The 25,291-nt window shown below is 40.5% G+C and overlaps 4 protein-coding genes across 4 annotated transcripts; 2 read left to right on the top strand and 2 right to left on the bottom strand.

Annotated features, from left to right (window-relative positions):
* The first annotated feature begins 852 nt into the window (after positions 1–852).
* Positions 853–3,977, top strand: zgc:136439 (uncharacterized protein LOC678627 homolog). Its single transcript, XM_042001438.1, has 8 exons — positions 853–1,203; positions 1,359–1,448; positions 1,594–1,673; positions 1,746–1,861; positions 1,964–2,061; positions 3,370–3,438; positions 3,507–3,565; positions 3,706–3,977. The coding sequence occupies exons 1-8, from the start codon at positions 970–972 to the stop codon at positions 3,824–3,826; spliced, it is 867 nt and encodes a 288-aa protein (XP_041857372.1). The 5' UTR covers positions 853–969; the 3' UTR covers positions 3,827–3,977.
* asnsd1 (asparagine synthetase domain containing 1) lies at positions 3,814–8,290 on the bottom strand. The gene is made up of 3 exons (XM_042001419.1): positions 6,896–8,290; positions 6,501–6,682; positions 3,814–4,221 (listed from the first exon to the last, which is right to left on the bottom strand). Exons 1-3 carry the CDS (start codon positions 8,288–8,290, stop codon positions 3,975–3,977), a joined length of 1,824 nt encoding a protein of 607 aa, XP_041857353.1. The 3' UTR covers positions 3,814–3,974.
* Positions 8,208–9,124, bottom strand: LOC121650129 (ASNSD1 upstream open reading frame protein-like). Its single transcript, XM_042001456.1, has 4 exons — positions 8,941–9,124; positions 8,663–8,716; positions 8,459–8,534; positions 8,208–8,349 (listed from the first exon to the last, which is right to left on the bottom strand). Exons 1-4 carry the CDS (start codon positions 9,013–9,015, stop codon positions 8,309–8,311), a joined length of 246 nt encoding a protein of 81 aa, XP_041857390.1. The 5' UTR covers positions 9,016–9,124; the 3' UTR covers positions 8,208–8,308.
* An 8,458-nt stretch (positions 9,125–17,582) lies between these two features.
* On the top strand, positions 17,583–25,291 carry slc40a1 (solute carrier family 40 member 1). Its single transcript, XM_042001420.1, has 8 exons — positions 17,583–17,916; positions 18,043–18,110; positions 18,414–18,573; positions 18,780–18,895; positions 20,542–20,668; positions 20,920–21,165; positions 21,251–21,889; positions 23,069–25,291. Exons 1-8 carry the CDS (start codon positions 17,883–17,885, stop codon positions 23,383–23,385), a joined length of 1,707 nt encoding a protein of 568 aa, XP_041857354.1. The 5' UTR covers positions 17,583–17,882; the 3' UTR covers positions 23,386–25,291.

The following is a 25,291-nucleotide window of genomic DNA, read 5'->3' as shown; positions in this document are numbered from 1 at the left end:
TTTATAGTCTAATTAAAACAAATCCAATTTATGATCCACATTAGTCCAGTTTATAACTGATCATATTAATACATAGAAAATCATTGTTGACTGAAAGAAACCAACAGACTGCATCAAATCTTCTCTTCGATTAAATCCTCCACCCTGAGCTGCACTAGGAGGGTGGAGAGGAAAAGCTCCCTCAGAACCTAAAGGACTGCCATCTGCCTGGAACGGGTGGGGTGGAGATGACAGGAAAGAGGAGTCCACAAGCACCATAACTCTAAACTAGGAATAACTGCTGAGAAAGAAGCATAACTAAATGATGGATAAGGGTCACCAAACCAGCCTTTAGCATAACCTTTTTCAAAAAGGAAAGTTTGAAGCCGAATCTTGAAGGTGGAGAGGGTGTCTGCTTTCTGCAGCCAAACTGGGAGCTGGTTGAACAGAAGAGTGAAGGTTCTGCCTCCCACTCTACTTTTAGAACCTCTAGGAACCACAAGGAACCACTGTTCCAGTGAGAGTGAAGTACGCTGCTGGGAAAATCTAGAACTCTGAAATCTTCAAGATTCAAAAGAAACTATGTCAATAATCTGATCAAATGTTTTTTGCAGTACGTTTTTCTTTGCTTGTTTTTTATGTAGAAGACATGATTGTGTCAGTTCTGTGTCAAATTTTAAATATTAGTTTACCAGTGAACAACTCATTCTTGTTTTATCAATTAAAATAAAGATTTATTTGTTTATTTATCTATTTAATAGTTTATATATGTATCTTATTTTATTTTTAACCTATGACCTACAGTCTCGTTCCTATTTATTAACCGGAAGCCCCGTAGAGGGTCTTTGTTCTCGCGTGATCTCACTTTACTGTGCAGCTAGTATCGCGAGAGAGAAATGACTTGCTCTATGTTCCAATGCTAATAAACTTCTTGCCATTTCACCCACTTTTTTTTTTTTACAACTTGCCACATACCGTTGCCTGGTATTAATGCTAACAGCTGAACGAGGTTTCTTCTACTTGCTGATTTCAATGAAAGCCGTAATTCTCGCCGCCGGTTACGGAACCAGACTCCAGAGGGATGTTGCTACTGACAACAGCGGGAAGTTCGTTCACCTGACAGGCGTTGCGAAGCCGCTCCTCCCGGTGGGACACTGTGCTCTGATATCTCACTGGGTTCAAGCGCTGACCGCCTCTGACTGTGTGGACCGCATCTATGTCGTAGTAAGTACTGCTATAAACTGTAATCTCTGCTGGAGGAGACGTTTTCTGTGCTATAGTTTGAAATGGGGTGTTTATATTTTAGAAATAGGAGACATCCATCAGTAAAATGAAGGTCTGACCCTGTCCAATCACCCCTCATGTCCATCTCCCCACAGACTAATGCTCTTTACCAGGCTGCTTTTGAAGAATGGGCTGCACATTTCACAAATGTCAGGATTCTCAGTGACCAGACAAGAACCAATGATGTAAATAAATGTTTAATTATTTTAACCATGTTTTGTGTTTATCAGATCACCTTCTGAATAATGGGTGGAATAATTGTGGTTTAAGACTGTTTGCAAAACAGAAAAAAAGTGGATCTCCTGCACCCTAATCTTTTCCTTTCACCAGGAACGTCTGGGAGCTGTGGCCTGCTTGCAGCTTGCAGTAAAACATTTTAATATTGAAGGCCATGTTGTAGTAATTGGAGGGTAAGTTCCTGTTTTTAAACTTGCCGGATTAAGTGTGTGTTTGAGTTTAACGGTCTTGTCCATCCTCAACAGTGACACCCTCTTCAAAGAGGATTTCAGCCTCAGCAAAGTTAAAGAGAAATTCTCAGATGTGCAGCGTAAGAGTGAAGACAGCTGTCTGGTGCTGTCGTACCACTGCAGAGATGATGGTGAGTTCTGTCTTCACTGAAGAGAAGTTGTAAGAGAAGAGGATTTGTCTTTAGTTTGCTTAATGTTCACAAGTTGCAGATTGTGTTCACATGTCTCTACAGAAACCCAGAAATATGGAATACTGGAAGTAAATGAGGATCTCCGTGCCTTCTGCATGAAGGAGAAACCTCTTCCTTCAGAGACCAAGTCCAGGAGAGCAGTGAGTTTGTCGCAGAGCCTGCAAGTGTTGTCCAGTATTCAGAATGGGTTGACAACCAGGTCTTCTCCCACTATACTACAAATAGTTTGTTAACACATCAGATGTTGCATTGTGTGTGTGTGGTATATTTACAAAGGAACCATTTTTTATCTGGACACAGAGCGTTGGTTAATCCACAATGAGTGTTCCACGATAACACCATTACTAATCAGTGTTATAATAAAAAAAAAAAAAAAGATCACTATCACTACTATGTTGCTAAGAGACCTCTATTTTGACCTGGACATGATGATGAAGCCACTTCCTGTCAGACTTTCCACCAATCAGAGAGCTTAGATTGACGGTAATGTCCAATCAGGAGCAGCCCAAGATCAACCAGTGAGCAGAAAGTTCTATGTGTGTGTGAAAAGAAGAAAATAATGCTCCTCTATGGCTGGAATAAAGCCAAGAAGACGTTTCTGATGCACGGTGGCGTCACAAAGCAGCTGAGCTGGAGTTGGTTTAGTGAGGATAGCAGGTAAATAGTAGCAGAAATAACTGGAAATGAGGAAAAAGTGGAAACATGGAAATATTTTGTTGTGTGTTTGTTTCAATGCCAATATTTTTTCTCCTGAAAGCCAAGACTTGAGAGAACGATGAGACGAGAAAAGGTTTGGTCACTGTTGGTCTGTGTGTTATTTCTACAAAGTTCTGGTAGTAATAAATTCTGCTTTCTTCTTCTGGTTGGTCTTTATGCTGCTATATCTTTTCATACATTCATTTTACATCTTTTTTAACATCATAATCTGACAAACTGCAATATCTGCCATTTATTCTAAAATAATCGTCTTGTAAATTCCCAAAAGCGATTTAAAAAAATCTGACAAAGACATTCAATTTTGTGTTTTAATGAACTGAACTGAAAAAAGTGAGTGGTAAAAGAAAATCTTAGAGCTCTAATGTTGATAAGAGTACTCCTGGATCTTCGTAGGACTTGAAAATAAATCCAAGATAACTTTGTAAAAAGTTTGTAGGACTTTGTGAAAACTGTTGGTGAGTGAGGACCAGCACCTTGCTGAAGTGTTGTTTCTGCCTCCTCATCCTGGTCGATGGCAGCAGGTTCTGTTAAAAACATCTCAGCACGACAAACAGGACTTATTTATTTCATCTGCTGTCTTTTGTACCAGTCTTTCTTCATGTGTTCAGTACTTTTCCCCTCTCTCAGTCCGTTTCATTACACGTAAATTCATTTCTGAACTTGGTTTGGTTTCATTGTGTGGATTTATTGGGTTAGGATTTAACATCTAATCCTTTCCATTTTCATTTCAGTGTCCCTGTTTCTACGTGTTGTCAAAGAAAAGCCTTCCTCTGCTGGATGTCTTCCTTGATGAAAAGAAGGTAAATATTATTAAATTGTGATTTTTTTTATTTTTTATATGACTGCATAGATTTTCTTATTTTCACAGAACGCTCCGATTGAAGAGAAAGACGCTCCAGGAAACTTTGTGTCTTGGATCATTTCAAGGTAATTTCTCCTGCTGGATCAGAGTTTTAACTCAGGAAAGTAATTAAAATCATTTCTTAAAGCAGGCGACTGGTCAGGAGCACAGAAGGGATTAAATCTGTTATTTTTTTATGTAATTATCGTCTGACTTTTTCTTTCAGGAAACCTGTTTACGTTCATCAGATATCTGGACGGTTCGATGTTGGAAACCTGCCCTCCTACATTGAATGTGACCTTTATTTCAAAGAAAAGCTTAGAGATGCAAAGTCTTACATGGTTTAGAGGAAATAGGACAAAGATTTATTATAATTATGATCACTTTCTTTTAATTCATATACATGAAAAAAATCTAATGTAAAATCCTGGACAAAGAACTGTATGTTTATAATGAAGTTTATAATGAATATTTTCTAATAAACTGATTTCTGATCTACCCAGTGAGGAGTCTTGAGCATTTGTCAGAAGCCTTTTCATGGCTGTGCTCCATCTTTGCGATGCGGGAGCCAAACTGCATGGCTCTCTTGGGTAGGACGGCGGATCGGCCGAGGCCCAGCTGCTTCGCGGCCAGCCTCAGGAGGAGTTTCTCCCCAACGCCTCGTGGGAGTGACAGATCAGCCTTCTTCCACACAGGCAGGGAATTCAGGTAGCTGACCACATCCTCGTCCAAGTATGGAAACCTGCAGATAACATGTTTGTCAGACACTGACTAAAAAATTCCATAACAAATACTACATTAAATAAATGGCTGACAACATGACTGTGTTCGCGCTGGTGCTGTGGTTAGACCTCCTCTGAGGCCGACATTTCAATTTCATTTATATGCTGCATATCAATCATCAAAATTCATCTTGTGTCACTTTCATTATATTACAGTTTTAACAACAGGTTTTAATATCAGTATCAGGATGCCAGTAGAGAACATAGATTAAGGATCACCAACTCCAGACCTCTTGGGCCACTGGGAAACATCTAAAACCTGCAGGACAGGTGCTGGGATAGGCTCCAGCTTACCTGCGACCCATAATGGACTAAGCGGTACAGAGAATGATGAAGAGTTAGCAATTTTGCAAATCTTGCACTGGAAAAAAAAAATCCCCGAGCTCACATTTAGCATTTTACTGCTGTCCAGACACCTGACAGCGTTTCTCCTCACAAAGTTCAGCTCCATTTGGCCTGATAGAGGTCCCAGTTAGAAACCCTGAGTACAGCTTCAAGATGGTTATCACTCAGCCAGGACCTGTACTTGCATTTAATAAAGATCATAGTGGAGAAAAGCTTCTTACAGAGATATGTGCTTCCAAAAAGGCACATCACACGACTAAAAACTTCTGACAATTCTGGGAGGGATGGAGGCAATTCCCTCAGAACTTGTCTGCCAACACACTTGGGACACTTTCCAGCTGAGAAGGGGTCTGCAAACAGCTGGAAAGTGTCATGGTGTGCCTTAAAGTCAGCAAATCGCTTATCAAACTCCTGCAGCAGGTTATAGCAGACGAGTAGTCCTCTCCACAGAACGCCGTGCCCTCCTCCACACAGACATGTCCACATTTCAGACATCTGCTGCACAGTCTTATGATACCGTGCAAAACAACTGCTGGGTCTGCGTTTTCCTCCTCCAACTTCCTTTGTAGCAGCGCTACCAGCCTGTGTTTTTTTTTACCGGTCATGCATAGGGCTCCTTCAATGTTCCACGGCAAACTCGCACTCCAGCGCGTCACACAGCTGCAGGGACATATCCATGCCTGTGGTGCGCCCATGCATCAGACACACACTCAGTAACTCCTCTGTTACATCCAACAAGCTGAGCACCGTCTCTCATCAAGCACCACAGAGTATGCAGCAAAAGTTTGTGCTTGTCACGTAACAGTTGTAAAAATTCTTTGATCAGACAAAGAGTTTTTTAAGGTGTTGTAATTTTACTTTTGATATGTTTCGATGTCTTTATCAGCTGATGGTATCCCAGAGGCGTGACCAGCCTGACAGATCTGTCTGATCTGTCATGTAACTGTTCATAATGCACTCCACCACCGTGTTTGCAGATAGAGAAGTTACTGAACAACTTTCTCTTCTCCGGACACAAGACATCAGGAACTTGCAGCAACTATCCTTCAGTGAACGGCTTTCCTGGTTTGGGGATTAACTCACTAACCACGTAACTTGGTAACAGCAGCATCAGGCTCTTCTTGGCTTTATGGAAAAGACTTTGCTGAGGAGTTTATCCTCAGCGTAGCTGTCGCTCATTTTATTCTTCTCGCCGCCCGCATATTTCAAACTGTTCCTGTTCCACAGGTTTAGTCAAGTAATGGCATTTGATGTATTTCTTTAAAACCGCGACTTCTTCCTTGCATATCAGGCATGTTGCACTTCCACTGACCTTCAAGAAAAATACGGTGATATCCACATTTCTTAAATTACTCTTTCTTTACTGCTTGGAAAGGGACATTTCTGCTAAGCACATATATCTGTGCATCTTTTTGAGGCCAGGAATTTGAGACCCTGACCTAGAAGCTCAAAGAAGTCAAGGTGAAGGCATCTGTTTGGGTGGACCCTGGTAAGAGGCTTTAAATAATATCTGATTAAAATATTTAAACAGAGATAACTTTTATCACAGTCTTCTGAAATATAACAAAAATCATTTTCATTTTAATTCACATTGATTATTTAGGAGAAATGAATAAAAACAGCACATGCAGAATAATTTAGAACACTGTATTAAGTCTACATCCTTCTATGATGCCCTTCTGCTGGCCAACAATGAATACACTGCAGTCAATTTTATCATCAGTATCATGTCATTTCCCTTAAAAACAGCAGGTGGCAAAAAAAGTGTAAAAAAGCACCAAGAACTGAATAAATTAAATTCTTATTAGGTTTTTTAAACCTGCACAAACAAATTCTACCATTTCCAGGCATTACTTGAAGCTCTGCTACTTACAAACTGGGGTCCCAGACCTACCTTGCTTCCTTTCCATGGTCTCCTATCACTCTGTCATCTCTGCCTAAATTCCTGGAGGATATCCTGCCCAGCTCCATGGCTAGTTCCTGGACCAGCCCTTCATGCCCCGACATCTTAAATCGAACTCTGTGTCTGGAATAACCAGCTAGCTGCTCATCTGCTCCAATTCCCGTCAGAATGACCTGCAGTCGTTAAGTTAAAAAAAATAAAAAACAGAACTTTAGAGAAGCTGCTGAATTTCCAACCTGAACAAAATCTACTTATCTATGATCCAGCTGTTGATTCTTTAGCAGTAAAGCAATAAAACAACCCAGAGGACCGTCACGTCACAGTTCTATACTGGTTAAACCAAGCTCACAATGTTATGAGTGCAAAGTCTGATGTTCGTAGTTCACCTTAGCGGATGACGTGAAGGGCCTCTGGTCGCCGTCCTCCATGATGACCCCCACACCTCTTGCAGCAAACCACACAGCACATCCGATACTATCATCCAACACTGTGTCCAGCGGATGCACTAAATGAGAAATGCGCTCCTGGCGCATTTTCTGCAGCTCCTCCCGTGTTACATTGATCTCAACAAAATTCCACATCCTGTCAGGGTTCAGGTCTTGTAATTCCTTCAGACCAGCTTTTCCAGTGAGTCTGTCTGGAACATCAAAGGGACTGAATGTCTGGGAACCTGCCTCATCAGTTTTGTAACCTGTGGGTTTCTTTTTAAGTTTTTTTGCAGACTCTTTCTGTTTTTTTGGTTCCTGTAGTTTAAATGCTACATTGAGAAGGTCTATAGGCTGATGAGCAGGAACATGGCGGTCTGCTAAGGCGGCCAAGATCATTGAATCAATACCTCCTGAAAAAAGTATAGCGATGCTGGCGTGGTCACGAGTAGGTAGTGAACTGTCCAGATCCCTAAAAGACAGAGAGTGAACTCTTCGTCTCACTGCTTCACTGAGGACGCCGATTAGATGGTTCACCTCGTCAGTTTTCTTTTTGCTGACCAGCAGCTCCTCCAGATTGCTGAGAGATAAATGTGAGTCTGGATGAATTTCTGTTTGGTTTAATGATGTATTCAGAGGGCACACAGGTGAGGTGAGTGTAAGGCCTGACTGATTCATCACAGCGCTGCAGCCTCCAGGGATAGACTCCAGTATAATTTCACTGCAACTTGAGATGAAATCATTCCCTGCATGCACCCACGGAAAAATCTCAAATGACACAGAACCAGCCTCCGCCACTGCCTTCAGAGCAACCCGGTACACGCCAACTGCTGGGATTTCTTTCCAACTGGACCGATCGGCTGCAGATAACTGGGCCGCTACAGAAGTCACTGTCAAGGCTGTGAGCTCGTCATCATATTTCCAAAGCAAGCTCCTTCTGCCAAAGAAGTCTCTGCCAAACCAGAGATAATCTCCAGCTTTCTGGTAGTAAACAAACCCCCACGGACCCTGTATAGCAGATAGAACAGTAAGAATCTTTGAGGGGCTGCTGCAGGTTGACAACCTCTGTGAAACAACAGCGGTGTCATTCTCCTCTGGAGTCACTGGTAGTCCCCCAAAAATCTCTCCATTCCACAGGAGGATGTTTCCAGCATCATCCTGGACTGGCTGCGGGGTAAGGTGGCCCCTCATGTGAAGAACATGGGCAGAAAATGAACAACAATAGCTGGAATCCGTGCCTGTAACTGTGACATTCTGACTTGAGTCTGGTCCTCTTCTTTTTAAATATCCATACGCTGTTTTGTCCCAGTCAACGTGAGCAGACGACAGACTCAACCCACAAAATATTCCACACATTGTAAATTTTACAATGTTTTACATGTTCTGTAGTTCTTTTTTCATATTATCCAGATCCTCTGCAAACAAAACATGACATCTGTTATGGTCATCTATCACATAATGATGAATTAGCACAATTTAACAGATTATGTTCAAATTAACAATAAATTTTACAATTCAACTTACTTTTGCATGTACCCAGTGTGTGATTTCTGTCTGCCAGGAAGAAAATGTTACTGTTCCTCTGTTGGATGTAGACTTTCTGATACAAATTTACGAGGAAAACAGTGTCAAACAACATGTTATTTCTTACCCTAATGCCACATCAATAAATTAACTAACGTCATATTCAGTCAGACTTTGACTGCGTCCCATAAACACGCTACTCACCCTGTTTTTCCTCAGATTAGAAAGCTCGTCCACAACAATCTTCTGCTCCTTGATCTGCAAAACAGTAACTCGTATCATCTCCCTGGTTCAGTCAATTTAGTTTACAATTGCGAATAACTAATTTTTAAAAAGGCCCTGTAAACGTAAATACCATTAGCAGTGGTCTACTATCATTCTTAGATCCGTGATTGTTCGCTACATCTTAGCTGGTGCTGTTAGCGTTCATTAGCCACACTAGCTAACATTAGCCATGGAGGGGATGTTTTGGCTAACGCTACCTTTTTGCTCAGTTCCTCTTTCACCACAGACTGTTCATCAGAATTATCGTCGTTTTCGCGAGGGTTTGAAGACATTTTGGGCTAATGAAATGTAAACTGAAACAGACTAAAGTTTTAATTAGGTTTCAGCCAACAAACTTCAATGTAAACACATGTTCGGGCAATAAAAAGTTTTTCCGGGTGAACGACGGTTTGTTTAGTTTTTAGGATAGTGCCTCCTACAGGTGGGTGATATGTACTACATGACTTTACAACCCCCAATTTTAGATAAAAAAAAGTTGAGAAGTTGTGTGAAATGTAAATAAACACATAATACAATGACTTAATAATCTATCCAATCCATATTTTAATCTCAGAATAACATAAACAACATGTGAGATGTTGAAAGATGTTGAAACATTTCCTAGAACATATGACCGCATTTTAAATTTGATGGCAGCAACACACAAAACACATGTCTAAAAACCTGAAACAAGGGCAACAAAAGGCTCATATAATGTTGTTATCCAGCTTATATTGTTGATTATAGGTGAAAGGCTTTAAATCCCACTTGAGACATAATCTGACAGCATCTGAATGATCCTGGAACATTTTCAGGACTAATGGTTTTACTATAATAACAATTACTACTGTTTACTTCTTGGGGGTTCACTTGTCATTGTATGTTAGTTTCAAAATGACAAGGGGTTTCAAAACACTTTGTAAAATTTACATTATGTGCCATTTTTATTTAACTATATCATGAAAATATAGATCTACTTATGGATGCATTAATGTACAACACATTAGGCTTCAAGCATTAAAACCCCGTCAGCTAAAAATTTTAATAAACGTTTAATATTTAATTCAGTTTAAACTCAACAACTGTTCGCTTGTGAACTTCTACTGAGCTCTCTTGCCAGAACAAAGATGGCGGACCCGTTGACAAGTCACAGCAGCGGGCTGAGGCAGTCAATGCAGCGTCTCTACATAAGTATATGTCTATGATCTTGGGGTCTTCAGGCAGCACTGCATTAAAAATTCTACTGGAAATCATTGCATGGGCTCAGGAACTCTTCCAGAAATCACTGTGAACACAGTTCACCCTGAAATTCACATATCTGAACACGATCCAAGAACCCTGCTGTCTTCTCTGGACCAAAGCTCATTTAAAATGGTCTGAGGTAAAGCGGAAATTAATGAAAAATAATAAATATACTTTCTAATCATTATTCTGGTGACCAGAAAATCTTGTACCACACCAGTTTTTCAAATATCTCTTACCAGATTCAGATAATTCATATTATAATTCATAAGAGCAGATACCCTAACAATTAAAAGGAGAGAAACGTGTGGTGTTATACTCTATTTTCCCCTTTCTTGTGTACATCATGCAGGTACTTCTGCTTCATACGCTAATCTTTAAACATAATCTTATTTTAATTTCAAGAACACAGATTCTCAGGACTGTCTTACACAGCTATAACGCTATAGCGCTGACTAAACCTATCCACTGACAACCTTACAGATATTTAAGTTATTCAAAGCTGCATCCAGACACAGTATCCACACCCACACTGATACACACAGATGACTAGATGAAAACAATACCAGCTGTCACAGCAGGTCACCTGAGTCATATCAAAGCCCTGTAGTCTCCTTGTTTAATATGTTTACTCACGGACCTTTGTATTATAATTAGTTTGAATAAATACTGTGGGCCAACTTTTATCACTGTCTCCAGAAGCAGAGCACCAGTCAGGAATATTCCTGAAGTAACGAAGCTGCAGGTGGTGTTATATCATGGCAGAGTTATTTATCAGCGACTGAATTTATTGGCTTGGCAGTGGTCAGCAACTGGCCCAGATGATGCAACTGTTGATATTTGCTCCAGCAGTCGGTCAAACAGCCGTCAGAGCTGCCGTGGACCAGACAAACACACCTGTGGGCGGTGTTGATCTGCTGCCCTCTTAGCTGCAGTTTTGTATTGATCTGAAACAGCTGTCAGATGTTTGCTGTTTCTTGTCCTGGAAGCAACGACTGTCATTTTGGGAAAACTCATGGTCACAGCTACACAGTGACCTTTGATGTTTATTGTGCTCTGGTGGAGTTGGTAGGCCTCAGGCAGAGGCAGATATCCACGGAAACAATAACACAACACTATTATGATCCAGAAATGAGTAAAGGTGGTCATAATCATTGTTTCTGGGAGGCTCTGTGCAATAAGGTGGTTGGTCATCTCACAAGATTTGTGGAGACCTCAGAAACAAATGCTTCAACTCTTCTTGTTGAAATGCAGAAGAACATTGTTCATACATGCATTTCAGTTCTTTTCCAACAAGACCAAAGCCCTCACCGTGTATTAGGTGTGTAAAGAAAGAGGGATAAGCTGATGTAAAACCTTCAGGTGAGATTTCACATCCTCCACTACTTCTTTCTTTAGCTGTGACTTGTGAGTGTGAGGCCACAGCAGGCAAGTCATTCTCATATTTTTATCCTGGCCATATAAATTTAGCAGACGTAAACACAGCTTGTTGTTCCACAGCCAGGCTGTAAAAGAGGTAGACATACCTGCAGGTCACATGACCACAAAATAACAGAGCAGCTGTCTGACCGCTGATGACAGCTACCTTACACACCAGCCCACTAATAGTGTGGCGGGTTATCTGTTTGTAGCAGCTCAATGTGTGCAGATTTGCAAATGGCTGAAGGCTTTCTGTGGTCCCTGAATAGATGACAAAGAGATAGATGTGCCTATTGTTATCTCTTGGCTCAAAATATGTGCTTATGTTACTTAGTGCTGTCAGTTTTGCTCCCTCATGCAATGAGACAGCACAGAGTGGGCCTACCTGCTGCTGCACCAAAAAGAAAACATTGCAGTCTATGCTTCGTTTATATGTACTCAATATGTATTTTACATATAATTTAGTAAAAAAAAAAAATTAAATAAATGTCAACAAATGTCAACTATGTAAATATACATAGACAATGATTTAGTAACTAAACTTCTCTTTAGCCTGTTTTATTGACCTGACTGTACAATTTTTACAAATATTGGAAATTACGTGGCTGAAATGTGATCTGTACACATAATATCAATAATAAGATTCATAACAAATACAAAAGTAAGCAGAATTAACTTAGTGTCACTTAGCTTAGCTTAGCTTAGCAAAATAAACAGGAAAACCTGGATTTGCTCAAACAAAGTTGCCAATCGGCAGTTTTAAACAAGTACTAGGATTTGCTTTATTTCCAGCAAAGGTGGAATAATGTCATTAGCTTAACAACTTGGTTGGATTCCCTGAATAGAAAACAGGAACACATTTATCAGAACTGGAATGGCTGCTTGCTCGGTAAAAGGAAGGGAAGGCTGTAATTACATTATTTATTAGATCTTCGATTTTTGCATTGTTGTGTCAGTTGCGCCAACCGATCGATGGACGGACGGATGGACGGATGGATGGATGGATGGATGGATGGATGGATGGATGGATGGATGGACGGATGGACTGATGGACTGATGGATGGATGGACGGATGAACTGATGGATGGATGGACGGATGGACCGATGGACGGATGGACGGACGGACGGACGGACGGATGGATGGATGGATGGATGGATGGACAGATGGACGGATGGACGGACGGATGGATGGATGGATGGAGGGTTGGTGGATTGTGGATGGATGGAAGGATGGATGGATGGATGGAGGGTTGGTGGATTGTGGATGGATGGACGGACGGATGGATGGATGGATGGATGGATGGATGGACGGACGGATGGACGGACGGATGGACGGACGGATGGACGGACGGATGGATGATGGATGGATGGATGGATGGATGGACAAATGAATGGATGGATGGATGGTCGGACGGATGGATGGACGGACGGATGGATGGACAGATGGATGGATGGATGGATGGATGGATGGATGGATGGATGGATGGACTGATGGAAGGATGGATGGATGGATGGATGGATGGATGGATGGACGGATGGATGGATGGATGGATGGATGGATGGATGGATGGAGGGTTGGTGGATTGTGGATGGATGGATGGATGGATGGATGGATGGATGGATGGACTGATGGAAGGATGGATGGATGGATGGATGGATGGATGGATGGATGGATGGACAGATGGATGGACGGATGGATGGATGGATGGATGGATGGATGGACTGATGGAAGGATGGATGGATGGATGGATGGATGGATGGATGGATGGACAGATGGACGGACGGATGGATGGACGGATGGATGGATGGATGGATGGATGGATGGATGGATGGATGGACTGATGGATGGATGGATGGATGGATGGATGGACTGATGGATGGATGGATGGATGGATGGATGGATGGATGGATGGATGGATGGACAGATGGACGGACGGATGGATGGACGGATGGATGGATGGACTGATGGATGGATGGATGGATGGATGGATGGATGGATGGACAGATGGATGGACGGATGGATGGATGGATGGATGGATGGATGGATGGATGGATGGATGGACGGATGGATGGATGGATGGATGGATGGATGGATGGACTGATGGATGTATGGATGGATGGATGGATGGAACTGAAAAGAAAAGACCAATTAGCTGTGAAGTAAATGTTGAATCTTGTCTGTATTTGAATTTGAAAGATGTATTTAACCTTCCTCTTGTGTCAGTTTTCTTTTACCGTCTCTTATGTTAATGGGTCGGTTTTGACCTGTGTCTTAAATGAGCTGTAAAATACACAAAAACAATTATCTATCTTACTATTTCTATTTTTCATATCTCTTGGTTACCTTGTTAGTCTTTCTTATTCAGAAAAATATTGATTTTAATGTTTTTGTAGTGGGCCTCCAGGACATTTTTTTCTCAATATGCCCCTCGCCTTCAATCAAAAATAGATGGTAAAATGAACCTCAAGAGAATTTTATACATAAATAAAGGTTGTTGTGATGCCTGAGTATTACTGAAGGGTATTAGAACACATTTCTTAAATAAATTTGTTTCTTTTATTTATTCTTTTTTATGTAATTAACTATAGCAGCATCTATGGTTTGACCCATATCCTCCTCCTGCTACTTTTATCCACCTGCCATGTTATTGTACTTTTTAAATTCTATTTTGGTTTGCACATTGTTTTTCTTACATTTGATTTTGCACATCCTTATTTAAATGTATGTACTTCTATAGCCTATTCCTCTCACTTATTCTCTCTTGCTCTGATAACTGGTATATCGTGTACATAGTTTACACAGTTTATGTGTTTGGTTTATTTCTGGTATGTCTGTTTTGCCGCTTTATTTTTATTTTTAGCCAGTGATTGCTGCTGTAACCCCTAATTTCCAAGCTTCGCGATAAATAAAAGTGTCTCTCTAACCGTGTACATTTGCTTCAAGAAAAAGTGTTTTTTGTTTTTTTAGCACTTTTTTCCCATAAGTTTCTCAAAGCATGGATGCCTCTTTTTACTGACATTGACATAAATAGCTCAAAATACATCTTGATGTCACCGATTCTTGTCACAGCAAACCTCGTGATTCCAGGGGCCGTTTTGACATTTGCAGTAGTTGACCTGCATCATGAGGTACTGACCTCCAACAGATTTGATCATCTTTGAATTTGAATCTTTCAGCAGTAGCAACTTCACTAACAGTAATCTCCTTATCAGACACATCAGACGTGTCTCGTTACTACATTTTGGCTTCCTCTTCAGAAAGCCATTCCTCTGTATAATTTTTTTACTTATTTTTACCTAAAATTTTATCCAGAACTTCTCATTTTTGCATACTGCAAATTGGAGATGTGCACTCTGCAAGTCACCAATTCTTTACTGAACGCTGGACATGCCCTGCTCTGTTTGTTTGTGTTTTTACAAGTGTTTTTAAAAGAGAATCCTCTAAAGCTCAAATGATGGCAGAGGAGCAGAGCATCAATGTGTTGGAAGACAGTGCACATATGATTTCAGTTTGGGGTCTAATTATTGTGTTATAATTTTATTTTTACAATTGGTTCAAAACTGACCCTAACAACACAAAGGTTATCATTTCAACAAGAGCATTTTATAAATGAGAAAAAACAAAAATTCTTTCTTTGTTTTGATGAAATAAAGGTTCCTGACGAAGTCAAAAAGCCTCGGTGCAAAAGACATATTTATGTGGTTCTTTTACTCATTTAAACCCTAAAAATGGGTGAAAGCCGATCCTAACACACCAGGAATCACCAGATAGATAGATGGAGAGATGGATGGATGGGTGGATGGATGGGTGGATAAATAGATGGATGGATGGGTGGATAAATGGATGGATGGATGGATGGATGGATGGATGGATGGATGGATGGATGGATGGATGGATGGATGGATGGATGGATGGATGGGTGGATAAATAGATGGATGGATGGGTGGATAAATGGATGGATGGATGGGTGGATAAATAGATGGATGGATGGATGGGTGGATAAATGGATGGATGGATGGGTGGATGGGTGGATAAATGGATGGATGGATGGATGGATGGGTGGATAAATAGAGTGAAATAAAATAGCTATAAACAGATTATATACAATGGTCACGTGTCATTTTGCTTGCTTTAGTTTGCTTATGATGCATTTGTGCTCAAAGGAGAATTGAAACTTGAAGGAGTGCATGTTTGTTGTCATACTTGAGTTTTCATAACACAGCAGGGAGGACCTGTCAAAACCGGAATGACCGGAAAGTGTTTTTGAGTCTCACCACAGTTAAAAAAAACAGGACTGTATGTACAATTCCTTCTATAGCCAAACATGTGTTTCCAACTATATAAACCGCGCAATGCAACGTAGCACAGCACTGTATGTGTGAGCATTATTCACCACAGTCCCATTAATTCCAAAACTCACCACTTGAGCATAGACATTGTGGGATGGACCCCCGCCATCAGTGATGAGGTATGAAAGCAGGGGTCCCACTCAGCTGAATAATGACTTTTATAGTCCATAGTGCATCTAATTATGCAATTAAAAGAAACACGTCACTTAAAGCTTTTATTCCTCTTGTAATTATGACTGAAATTCTCTTCTGTTCACATAGGCAGACATATGCAAGTCATCCTTTTGTGTTGTAGACACATGTTTGTTTAACAGTTTGAAATGCTCTTTTTCAAGTAAGCTAGTAGTAACTATGCATATAAAACTATATGATCCCTGACAAAAATTATGTAATGAAAAATAAAATAAAATAAAATCCTCACATAATTGACAAACTAATCACCTGCACGGGTTTAAATGTGTAAGTCTGTAAAAGAAAGAGTGATTGTAGAGCTTAACTGCATCTAACTGACCCCCAACAAGACAGTTATAAGTAGAATCCATGAAAATGATAATAAAACTTCCTCAAGAAAGTAAAACCAATATGTGTCAAAACATATTGGTTGTTCCCGGTCATCTGTGTCTTAAAAAAAGAGCACAAACAAGCCAGCTGTAAAATTAAGAAAATATGCAACAAGAGAAATATAGAACAAATGGGCAGACGTGCCATTTTTTGTCATTTAAAGGTTTGGTTATGGTGTGTTGAATCTTTCAGAAATTTAACCATTTTCTTCAGGAAAGACGTATCATCTAGATGACATAAACAGCAATCATTGCCATATGTTGAAGGTCAGTGTTATATAGCTCAAAAGCAACTGAATTGACTTTAGCTGTAATAATATTGGAATTTTAAGCATGAAGTAACAATCTGCATAAAGCTGGCTAAAGGAATAGTAAAAATAACTACCACACTAAGAAACAGAGTAAAATCAATGTATCATTTAAATTCTTTCCTCAAGGTTAATCAGAGCGTCAATGACAGCAGTACAGCTGAAAAATATATTTAAATAAAAAAATGGGGCCAAGGAAGCTCAGAGGAAATAAATAATGTTGCCTATGAGCTTTATTTTAAACAAACAAACAAACAAATAAATGAATATTATTTAGAAGATTAACAGAATTTAAATAATAGACTACTACGCATTAATATTCTTTAACAGCATACAAGAACTTCAGTTGATGTAAAGTTTAGCTGATTATCCACATCATCAGAATGTAAATGGAAAAAAATAAAATAAAAAATAGAATAGCAACCAGATTAATTTCCAATAGTCTCCCCCGTTAATAAGGATAGCACATTTTCTAACTAATATCTTCAGGTCGTTACCCCACCAGTACCTCAGTTTTAATAACATCTTAAAAACATGAGCGGACAGACTCAGACTTAAAGTCGTACGACAAATTCATAAAGTCACATTCTTTGACTCAGATTATTTATTTATTTAGTTAGTTAGTTAGTTAGTTAGTATTCTTTCCGGGAGAAAAAATCAAAGGAGGTGACAGGCGCGCGCCCTGTCCGTTGCTAGGACGTAAACAGGTTTTTTTTTTTTTTTTTTTTTTTTTTTTTTTTTGGACGTAAACAGGTTGATAAACAGGACCCAGTAAAAGAAGTCAGCTATCCTTGTGTGGTAGGAACTAAAGGGGTTTATCTGGGCTTTTGTTACAGTGACACCGGTTTTTTCTTTCTTTCTTTCTTTTGAGCGCGTGCGGTAGGAGGACCGCATCTGTTTGTGACGCTGTGTCAATAATGGGTGGTCACGTGACACGCTGGGTATATTCGAGGCGGGACGTAAACAGAGAGCTGCAGAGAGGAGCGAGCTGTCCATCGGTGCACAGCAGAGAGAGCACCCCCACCCCCCACCCTCGGTCTTTGTTTTTGGCGACCCCCCCTTATCTTTTAGACCATAAGATTATTTCTTTCCGACTTCAGCTACAGTGATAGCTAAGTTTGGAAAGGAGAAAAGGGGAGAATCGCGGTGTTTTCTTTATTTTTTCTTGTTGTTAACGCTCGTGTAACCGGGGTTGACCTCCATAACATTACAAAAGATTAGCTATTAAAGAAGAAAAATTCCTGGTTATTTCTTCGTGTCTGCCGTTTGAACAGCTTTGAAATGGACAACTCTGGACCTAAGAAGACATGCTGCGGTGAGTTATTTCTTCTGAAAGCAAATAATTATGAATCGCGAGGATGACAAATGACATGGGGGATGGATGTCCACCACCAGCAGTAACATGTTAAGAAATTCCTTCAACAGTTTGTTTTCCTTACAGGATCCATCCAAGATTTCTTCACTTCAGCGAAATTCCTTATTTACATGGGCCATGCGCTGTCAACATGGGTAAGGAAAGCTGGGCTGTGAAATGATAACAGCCACATCTATTAATAACCACATCATTGTGTTTAACGGAGCACCATCTATTTGTGTACTATTAACATAGCTCTCCAGATCAAACCTGCTGTTATGCAGCAGTCATGCAGTTGTTATGTGTAACCTATCACAAAGTACAGGTCTGTCCAAATAACTCTCATGCCTCAAGGGTGTTAGCTTTTCAAACCACACAGTTACAATCTAAACCACCTTTCAGCCACAACCTGGATGTTTTGACTGATCCGTGTTAGTAATAAGAATTCGACTTTCCAGGGTGACCGAATGTGGAATTTTGCTGTGGCTGTGTTCCTGGTGGAGCTGTATGGGAACAGCCTGCTGCTCACGGCGGTGTATGGGCTGGTGGTGGCCGGCTCTGTGCTCCTGCTGGGGGCCATCATCGGGGACTGGGTGGACAGGAATCCCAGACTCAAAGGTGAGGAAGCAAAAAAATCAAATATGAATAAAGAAAAATAAAATATATTGAGTGTTGTTCTCCTGCCTTCATAAGGAATGTTTCTCCAGAAGAATTTGTCTAAGACACTATTAGATTAAATGAGAAAACAGGAAAAATCCTTTGATATTTGGAAAGACTTTTGATGAAGACTTCTTTCTCTAATGCCTCCCGTGGCGTTTCCACAGTGGCCCAGACTTCACTGCTTGTCCAGAACAGTTGTGTCATCGTGTGTGGGGTCCTTCTGATGGTTGTTTTCCAGTTCAAAGAACAGCTTGTGGAGCTTTACAATGGATGGATTCTGGTAAGATCCTCACTGTTTCATCGGGCTTTGATGGGGATTTTCGCTGGATAAAGTTGTGCCACTTTTATTGGTATACTGTAAAACTCTGACCCCGGGGTTGAAGCTTCTTTGCCTCTGCTGATAGGAGCTCTCACATCAATAAGATTAACTTTTTTTGAATATGTGAAATACAAAAAGGTTTGAGTCTGAGATGCAGAAATGCAAACTTTGTCAGGTTGCTGTTCGAGAAATGGTGCCGAAGCAAAACACAAAAGCTCGACTGTTAGTGGAGCATTTGTGAGACGCCTTTGGGTCTCCAGGAAAAAAGGGGGGCGGTGGATGAGGGTTTGGTGAGGTGGAGAGAAGTTGGTGAAATGGGAGATTGTAGCTTGTCGAAGGCTGTTTAGTCAGCAGGTTCTGCAAGGCCAATCACATGAGTGTGAGGGGGAGAAAAAGACACTCAGTGTGGGCATGATGAGCGGAGCAGCTGCTGCAGTTTGCATGATATGTAACAGAACTTGACCTTTAATTTTGGTTATTGGTAACATTTTTGTCATTAATATTAATTTTCTTTTAAACAACAGATGCTCATCTTAAGTTTATCTTTGTGTCTGATTCTGTATTTTTTACATTTGACTTACAGAGATGATGTTATTTGTTCTTTGCTTTATTTTCAACAAATCCCCTCCAGCCACGTGGTCCGTTTTCCGGTTCTGTACTGGTTTCCACTAAAATCCAAGACCTAGTGTTTCATGTAACCCTTTCATCCAAAGTGGTTATTACACCGGACACCGATTTATAAGCTGTTCGCTGGTTTATACGTGGATGGGGATAGTATATCTGCCACCATCTGAAAGCAAAGCAGGTTTATCTGTATAAGTCATTTAATATATACGTTAAAAAATTAAAATTCATGTACAAAACAAACATTTAAAAAGTGCATCAGTAACAGAAAAATTCTAAGTAAATGGAAACAGAACAGGGTCTGTCCATCTCAGCCAGAAGAATAAAGAAATATATTATACTTTATAATTTAATATACATTATAACTACCAAGTTTACTACAGTAATAATCAGAAAAGAAAATTATATTGTTTTTTTACAGAATAGATATGTTATAAAAATATGATATAGTATTTCATTATTATTTTAAAGACTCTATATGCTATATAAATATAATATTTTATAAGTAATTTAATAAAATACATATAAAAATATGATATAATAGTATTTTATAAATTATTTTATAGAATAGATATTTAAATATGATTTATTATTTAATAAATATTTTATAGAAGAGATACAGACGAAAAAGAAATAAAAAGTAAAATAAGATTATAAATTTTAAAGAAGCGTTAATGTTACATGTCTGTAGATGTGAACTATTGTGTATGAAAAAAAACTGGCCTTGTTTATGTACCAGAGGGTTAAAAGAAAGTTATTTTATTCCAGCTGGAGCAGTTTTTAGCCAGGCTTGTTTATGTCTTCAGCTCCAGTTTGCGTTCATGGTAAAGAAACGCAACAGCAAGGCCCCGTTAATTTGTTTATTTTCTTCTCTTCATGGAATTTATTGACAAAAAGAAAATGTTGAGCATCTTTATTTAAAACAAAGAAAATGCTCAACATGCTCAACAATAACCTAGATATGTAAAAATCCTCATTTGCAGACAACCTGCTACATCCTGGTCATCACCATCGCTAACATCGCCAACCTGGCCAGCACGGCTATGTCCATCACCATCCAGAGGGACTGGGTGGTGGTTGTGGCGGGTCAAGATAGCAGCAAGCTGGCAGGTCAGTGCGCCTTATCAGGCTTCACATGACTCATTATCACATCTCAGCGGAGAAGACTTTGAGCCCAGCTGGTGACTCACTCTCGTTTTCCACTTTTTATATCCCTGCAGTTTTCCCTAATTGTGCTAAGCTATTTAAAAGATTTACTCACATGGTGCAGAACTCTCAGCTGAACCTGCTGACCCTAATCAATGTACCTACCTTCACTTTGGTCAAACATTTTACTGTGAAACATTTTCATGTTCCAACAGACATGAATGCCACGGTGCGGATCATCGACCAGCTGACCAACATTCTAGCTCCCATGTTAGTGGGTCAGATCATGGCTTTTGGCTCCCACTTCATCGGCTGTGGTTTCATTTCTGGCTGGAACCTGTGCTCCATGTGCGTGGAGTACGCGCTCCTGTGGAAGGTGTACCAGAAGACGCCGGCGCTGGCCGTGAAAGCCGGGCAAAAGGAGCAGCAGCATGAGCTCAAACAGCTCAGCCCTTCAAGAGGTGCAGTAGCTGCTTGTTTGTACCTTTTCAGACTTATCTGTAGGACTAAAACCTGAATAATCTCCATTATTGTGCCTTCTTCTAGATATGGAGAGCGGCCAAAGTCCTGAAGAGTCGTCTCAGCCGCTGATGAACGAGACGGCAGCAGTGCCCAGCTCCGACTCTCCCAAGCAGCAGGGCTGTTGCTACCAGGTGGCCGAGCCCCTGCGCACCTTCAAGGCCGGCTGGGTGGCCTACTACAACCAGAACATCTTCTTCGCCGGCATGTCCCTGGCCTTCCTCTACATGACGGTGCTCGGCTTTGACTGCATCACCACGGGCTTCGCCTACACGCAGGGCCTCAACGGCTCAGTGCTCAGCCTCCTGATGGGGGCTTCAGCCATCGCAGGCATCTGCGGCACCGTCGCCTTTACTTGGGTTCGCAAGAAATGCGGCTTGATCCGCACCGGCTTCATTTCGGGCATAGCCCAGCTCTCCTGCCTCATACTGTGCGTCATCTCCGTCTTCGCTCCGGGAAGCCCCTTCGACCTCAGCGTCTCGCCCTTTCAGGAGCTTTACACCCACCTGATCGGAGAGAAGGCCCTGCCAGAGGTGGACCACAGCCTGACCAGCATTCTGACCGGAGGCAACACCACTACGGCGGCGCCGGCTGAAGAGGTGCCTCCTCTGCAGTCCTACATGTCTGTCAGTTTGCTGTTTGCTGGCGTCATCGCTGCTAGAGTCGGTGAGTAACTTACTTATAACTTAATGGTTATAAAAATGGAGCCAAGTAGAGGCTCCAATGTGCAATGTGTCGTTTGTGATGGTGAGCCAAACAATCCTCCACTTTGGTGGATGGTGAAGTTCTATTCTATTATATTTTATTCTAATCTAAATAATCACTGACTAGATTAAGAGATATGGAAGTCATATTCCAAAGGAAATTAGAGGGGCAGCATTGGCATGTCCACGTCCTCCCATGACATGAAAAAGTGTGATTGAAGAAACTAGACTGTAAAATCTAATGAGTTGGCTTTACTCCAAAATAAATAAAAATATAAACTAGTTGCCTCAAAATAATTAAGTTTGTCTTAAATTTAGTGAAGGAGTTTAATTGACTTGAATGATTTTTAATTTTTTTAGAACTTTTATAAACTCAATAAATTTGCTGTAAGTACATGACGTTGTGGAAGCAGCTGAAGGTGATAAATAACTTCAACACACATGATGATTTCAGGTTTGTCTTACTTAAAGTAACTGATCAACCCTAATTGTTTTTGTTTGTAGAGATTTTCCCTAAACTAATGTCAGACTACGCTGCAGCTGCCTTAGTATCTAACACAGGGATGACCAGTATATACAGTGTATTTATATTTATATATATATATATATATATATATATACATATATATATATATATATAACTGTAAGAAACAAGAGGATGAATGAATGAAACATGAATATGACATAATAGTTTATTTCTAATTTTTTTTTTTGCCTCTTACTGAAATCATTAGAATCTGTTTCATCATGTGACTATCGATCAACCTAATAAGTACCTGGGAAATTTTAGCTATTACTAGACTCCCAAAATAAAAGTAGAAGTACAAAGGGGCATACTATGAGTTACCTCTAGATTGTTAAACACCCACCACCACTTCACCATTTTTCATGCACTCATGTTAATCACATTGTTTGAGTGTAGTACATTAATGTTACCAGTGTTACATTTTACATTGTAGGTTCACAGATTGGACTTTTTCATGTGTAATCAGAATCTGTCACGGAAGTCAGAGTCATATTCTCAACCTTTGAAACCCATAACTCTCCCTGTTTCCCACCTCAGCTACTGTTGAGATCTGAGGTTGTTTTACTGTGGCTGTAAAAGTACCAGCAGAGCTGACTGTTGATCTTCGTCCCACAGGCCTGTGGTCCTTCGACCTGTCAGTGACCCAGCTCATCCAGGAGAATGTGATCGAGTCGGAGCGAGGTGTGATCAACGGCGTCCAGAACTCCATGAATTACCTCTTAGACCTGCTGCACTTCATCATGGTGATTCTGGCTCCGAACCCAGAGGCCTTTGGCCTGCTGGTCATCATCTCTGTCTCTTTTGTGGCCATGGGTCACATCATGTATTTTCAATTTGCTTTCAAGAGCCTGGGCAGCCGCCTCTTCCTCTGCTGCTCGCCGGAGCAGAAGGTGGAGACGGATGACAGCCCCTCACTTCCGACCACCGTCTAAACCCATTAAAGAGACTCCATCCTAGGGGCTTTCTTTCCAAACCTAACCTTGCTCTGCATCTTATGTACCCATCTAACATCGTTGCTTGTAGCTGGCAGAATGCTAACACTAACCAGAGTTTTAACAAAGCATTCATCATTAGCAGAGATGAGATAACCGCTTCCAGTCGCAGGAAACTAACCAGTGTGTAACTTTAGAAAAGGCCAGTTTCCTGTAACGTTTCCAGTCAGGAAGTCAGAGGAGAGCTTCTGCCTTTTATCTTAGGATTCACACGAGCACGTAGCATCAAACAAGGATCCGTCACCTTGAGTTGTAACATCAGGGGATGCAGCACTGTAACATTCTCCTCCTGCTGGTCTGAATTTTGGTGCTTCAGCTAACAAACCAGCAGAATGAGGGAGAAGACTTTGCAGGCAAGCAGATGCTGAGGCGCGAATTAAAGACGACTGTCTGAAAACCAAGAAGACAGACAGAAACTTGCTTCTCAGTGAGCTCATTGGTGCTGCATCTCTTCATGCTTCTCTGATAGCATTCTGTTGGTTGCATCAGCTTACATGCTGTACATACATATATATACATATATAGTATATATAGATACTAGTATGATTAGCAGGTTGTGGATGTCTTCAAAAATAGAAAAGGGGGGATTTTTTATATTTAACCAAACACAAAATGGGATCTAGTCTCTTTAATATTGGTTATAAGGGTTACGCATTTAACTGTATTTATTCAGCAAATTCAGACGGTGGTTTTTATACAACTTTGTCATCAGTATTGTGTTTCTTGCTTTTGTGCCATATGAGACATATGACAACTCCTATGCACCATAGTAATAACAGCTCTCAGTGACCAAAGTACAAGTCCATTTGCATGGTGTAAAAGGAAGTGAGGGAAAGCAGTTCTCTGTCTGAATCATTCCAAATATATATTTACATCTGCTGGCAGTCGTAAAAACTTGACTTCATCTGAATATTTTAACCCACGAGGAGATTGTACTTAAATTTAGCTTATCTGCTAGTTTAAGCTAATGGTTTAATTGTTTCGTCGCTGTTTTGATTTTCATGTTTGAGTTCTCTTAGAGTGATTTTTTTTCTGTTGTGATTGTCGTTACTCAGGCACTTTAAGTGATTGACATCTGTCATTACACACATCTAAAGCGTGATCAGGTATAGTTCATTATGTTTTGCACAAGGCTGAAGTCCTGAAACCTTCAGTCCCAGCCCCAGTCTGCACAATCTCATTTCAGTCATGCGTCGTCTGTGAGAGGATTGTGGGTTTAAAAGAAAGGAAAAAAATCAGCTAGATGTCTGAGTCAGCACCCCTTATCTTACGCTTTATAACTCAGTCATGGTTTTTGCTGCCGTGAGCTTCATCAGATACTGACTTTTACCCAAAGTTCAGCCCGTTTTGCTTAAATCTTTAGCTTTTTAAATCTAGTGTAGTCTTAGACTAGTTTGTGGCTTTGTGTTTGCATGCTGTTTTGGATAACCTACTGATAGAACTTGGAAGTTGCATCAGAGCAAGTAAGGAAAACCAGGAAAATTTGCCTCCAAGTTCAAAATTTTTCTTTAAAATCTACCTAATGTAGCTTTATCCACTTTCTGACAAAAACTTTCAACGCCTTGTTAAAAATTTTGCCTTGACAGCTGCTTAACGCACATGTTCGGATCACAGTCTAGCCAAGTTTTCAGTCCTGTTATTTGGTCTGGAAACAGAAGCAGACACACCAGATGTAGGAGAACAGAGGGCCCACTTTGAGCGGACGGCCGTGAGTCAGGATGTCTGCACGAGGTGCAGACTTTCATGCACAACCCGTCTTTGTAACATCATTTTGAAGCCAGTCTGGGCATGGAAAAAAAAAAAAGCAGCTCATTGAATGTCACTCTGCTGATTCAGGAACATCACA

Source organism: Melanotaenia boesemani, chromosome 12, assembly GCF_017639745.1.
Source record: "Melanotaenia boesemani isolate fMelBoe1 chromosome 12, fMelBoe1.pri, whole genome shotgun sequence".
In the NCBI taxonomy this organism is placed as follows: Eukaryota; Metazoa; Chordata; class Actinopteri; order Atheriniformes; family Melanotaeniidae; genus Melanotaenia; species Melanotaenia boesemani.
This window is presented reverse-complemented; position numbering and strand designations above follow the sequence as displayed.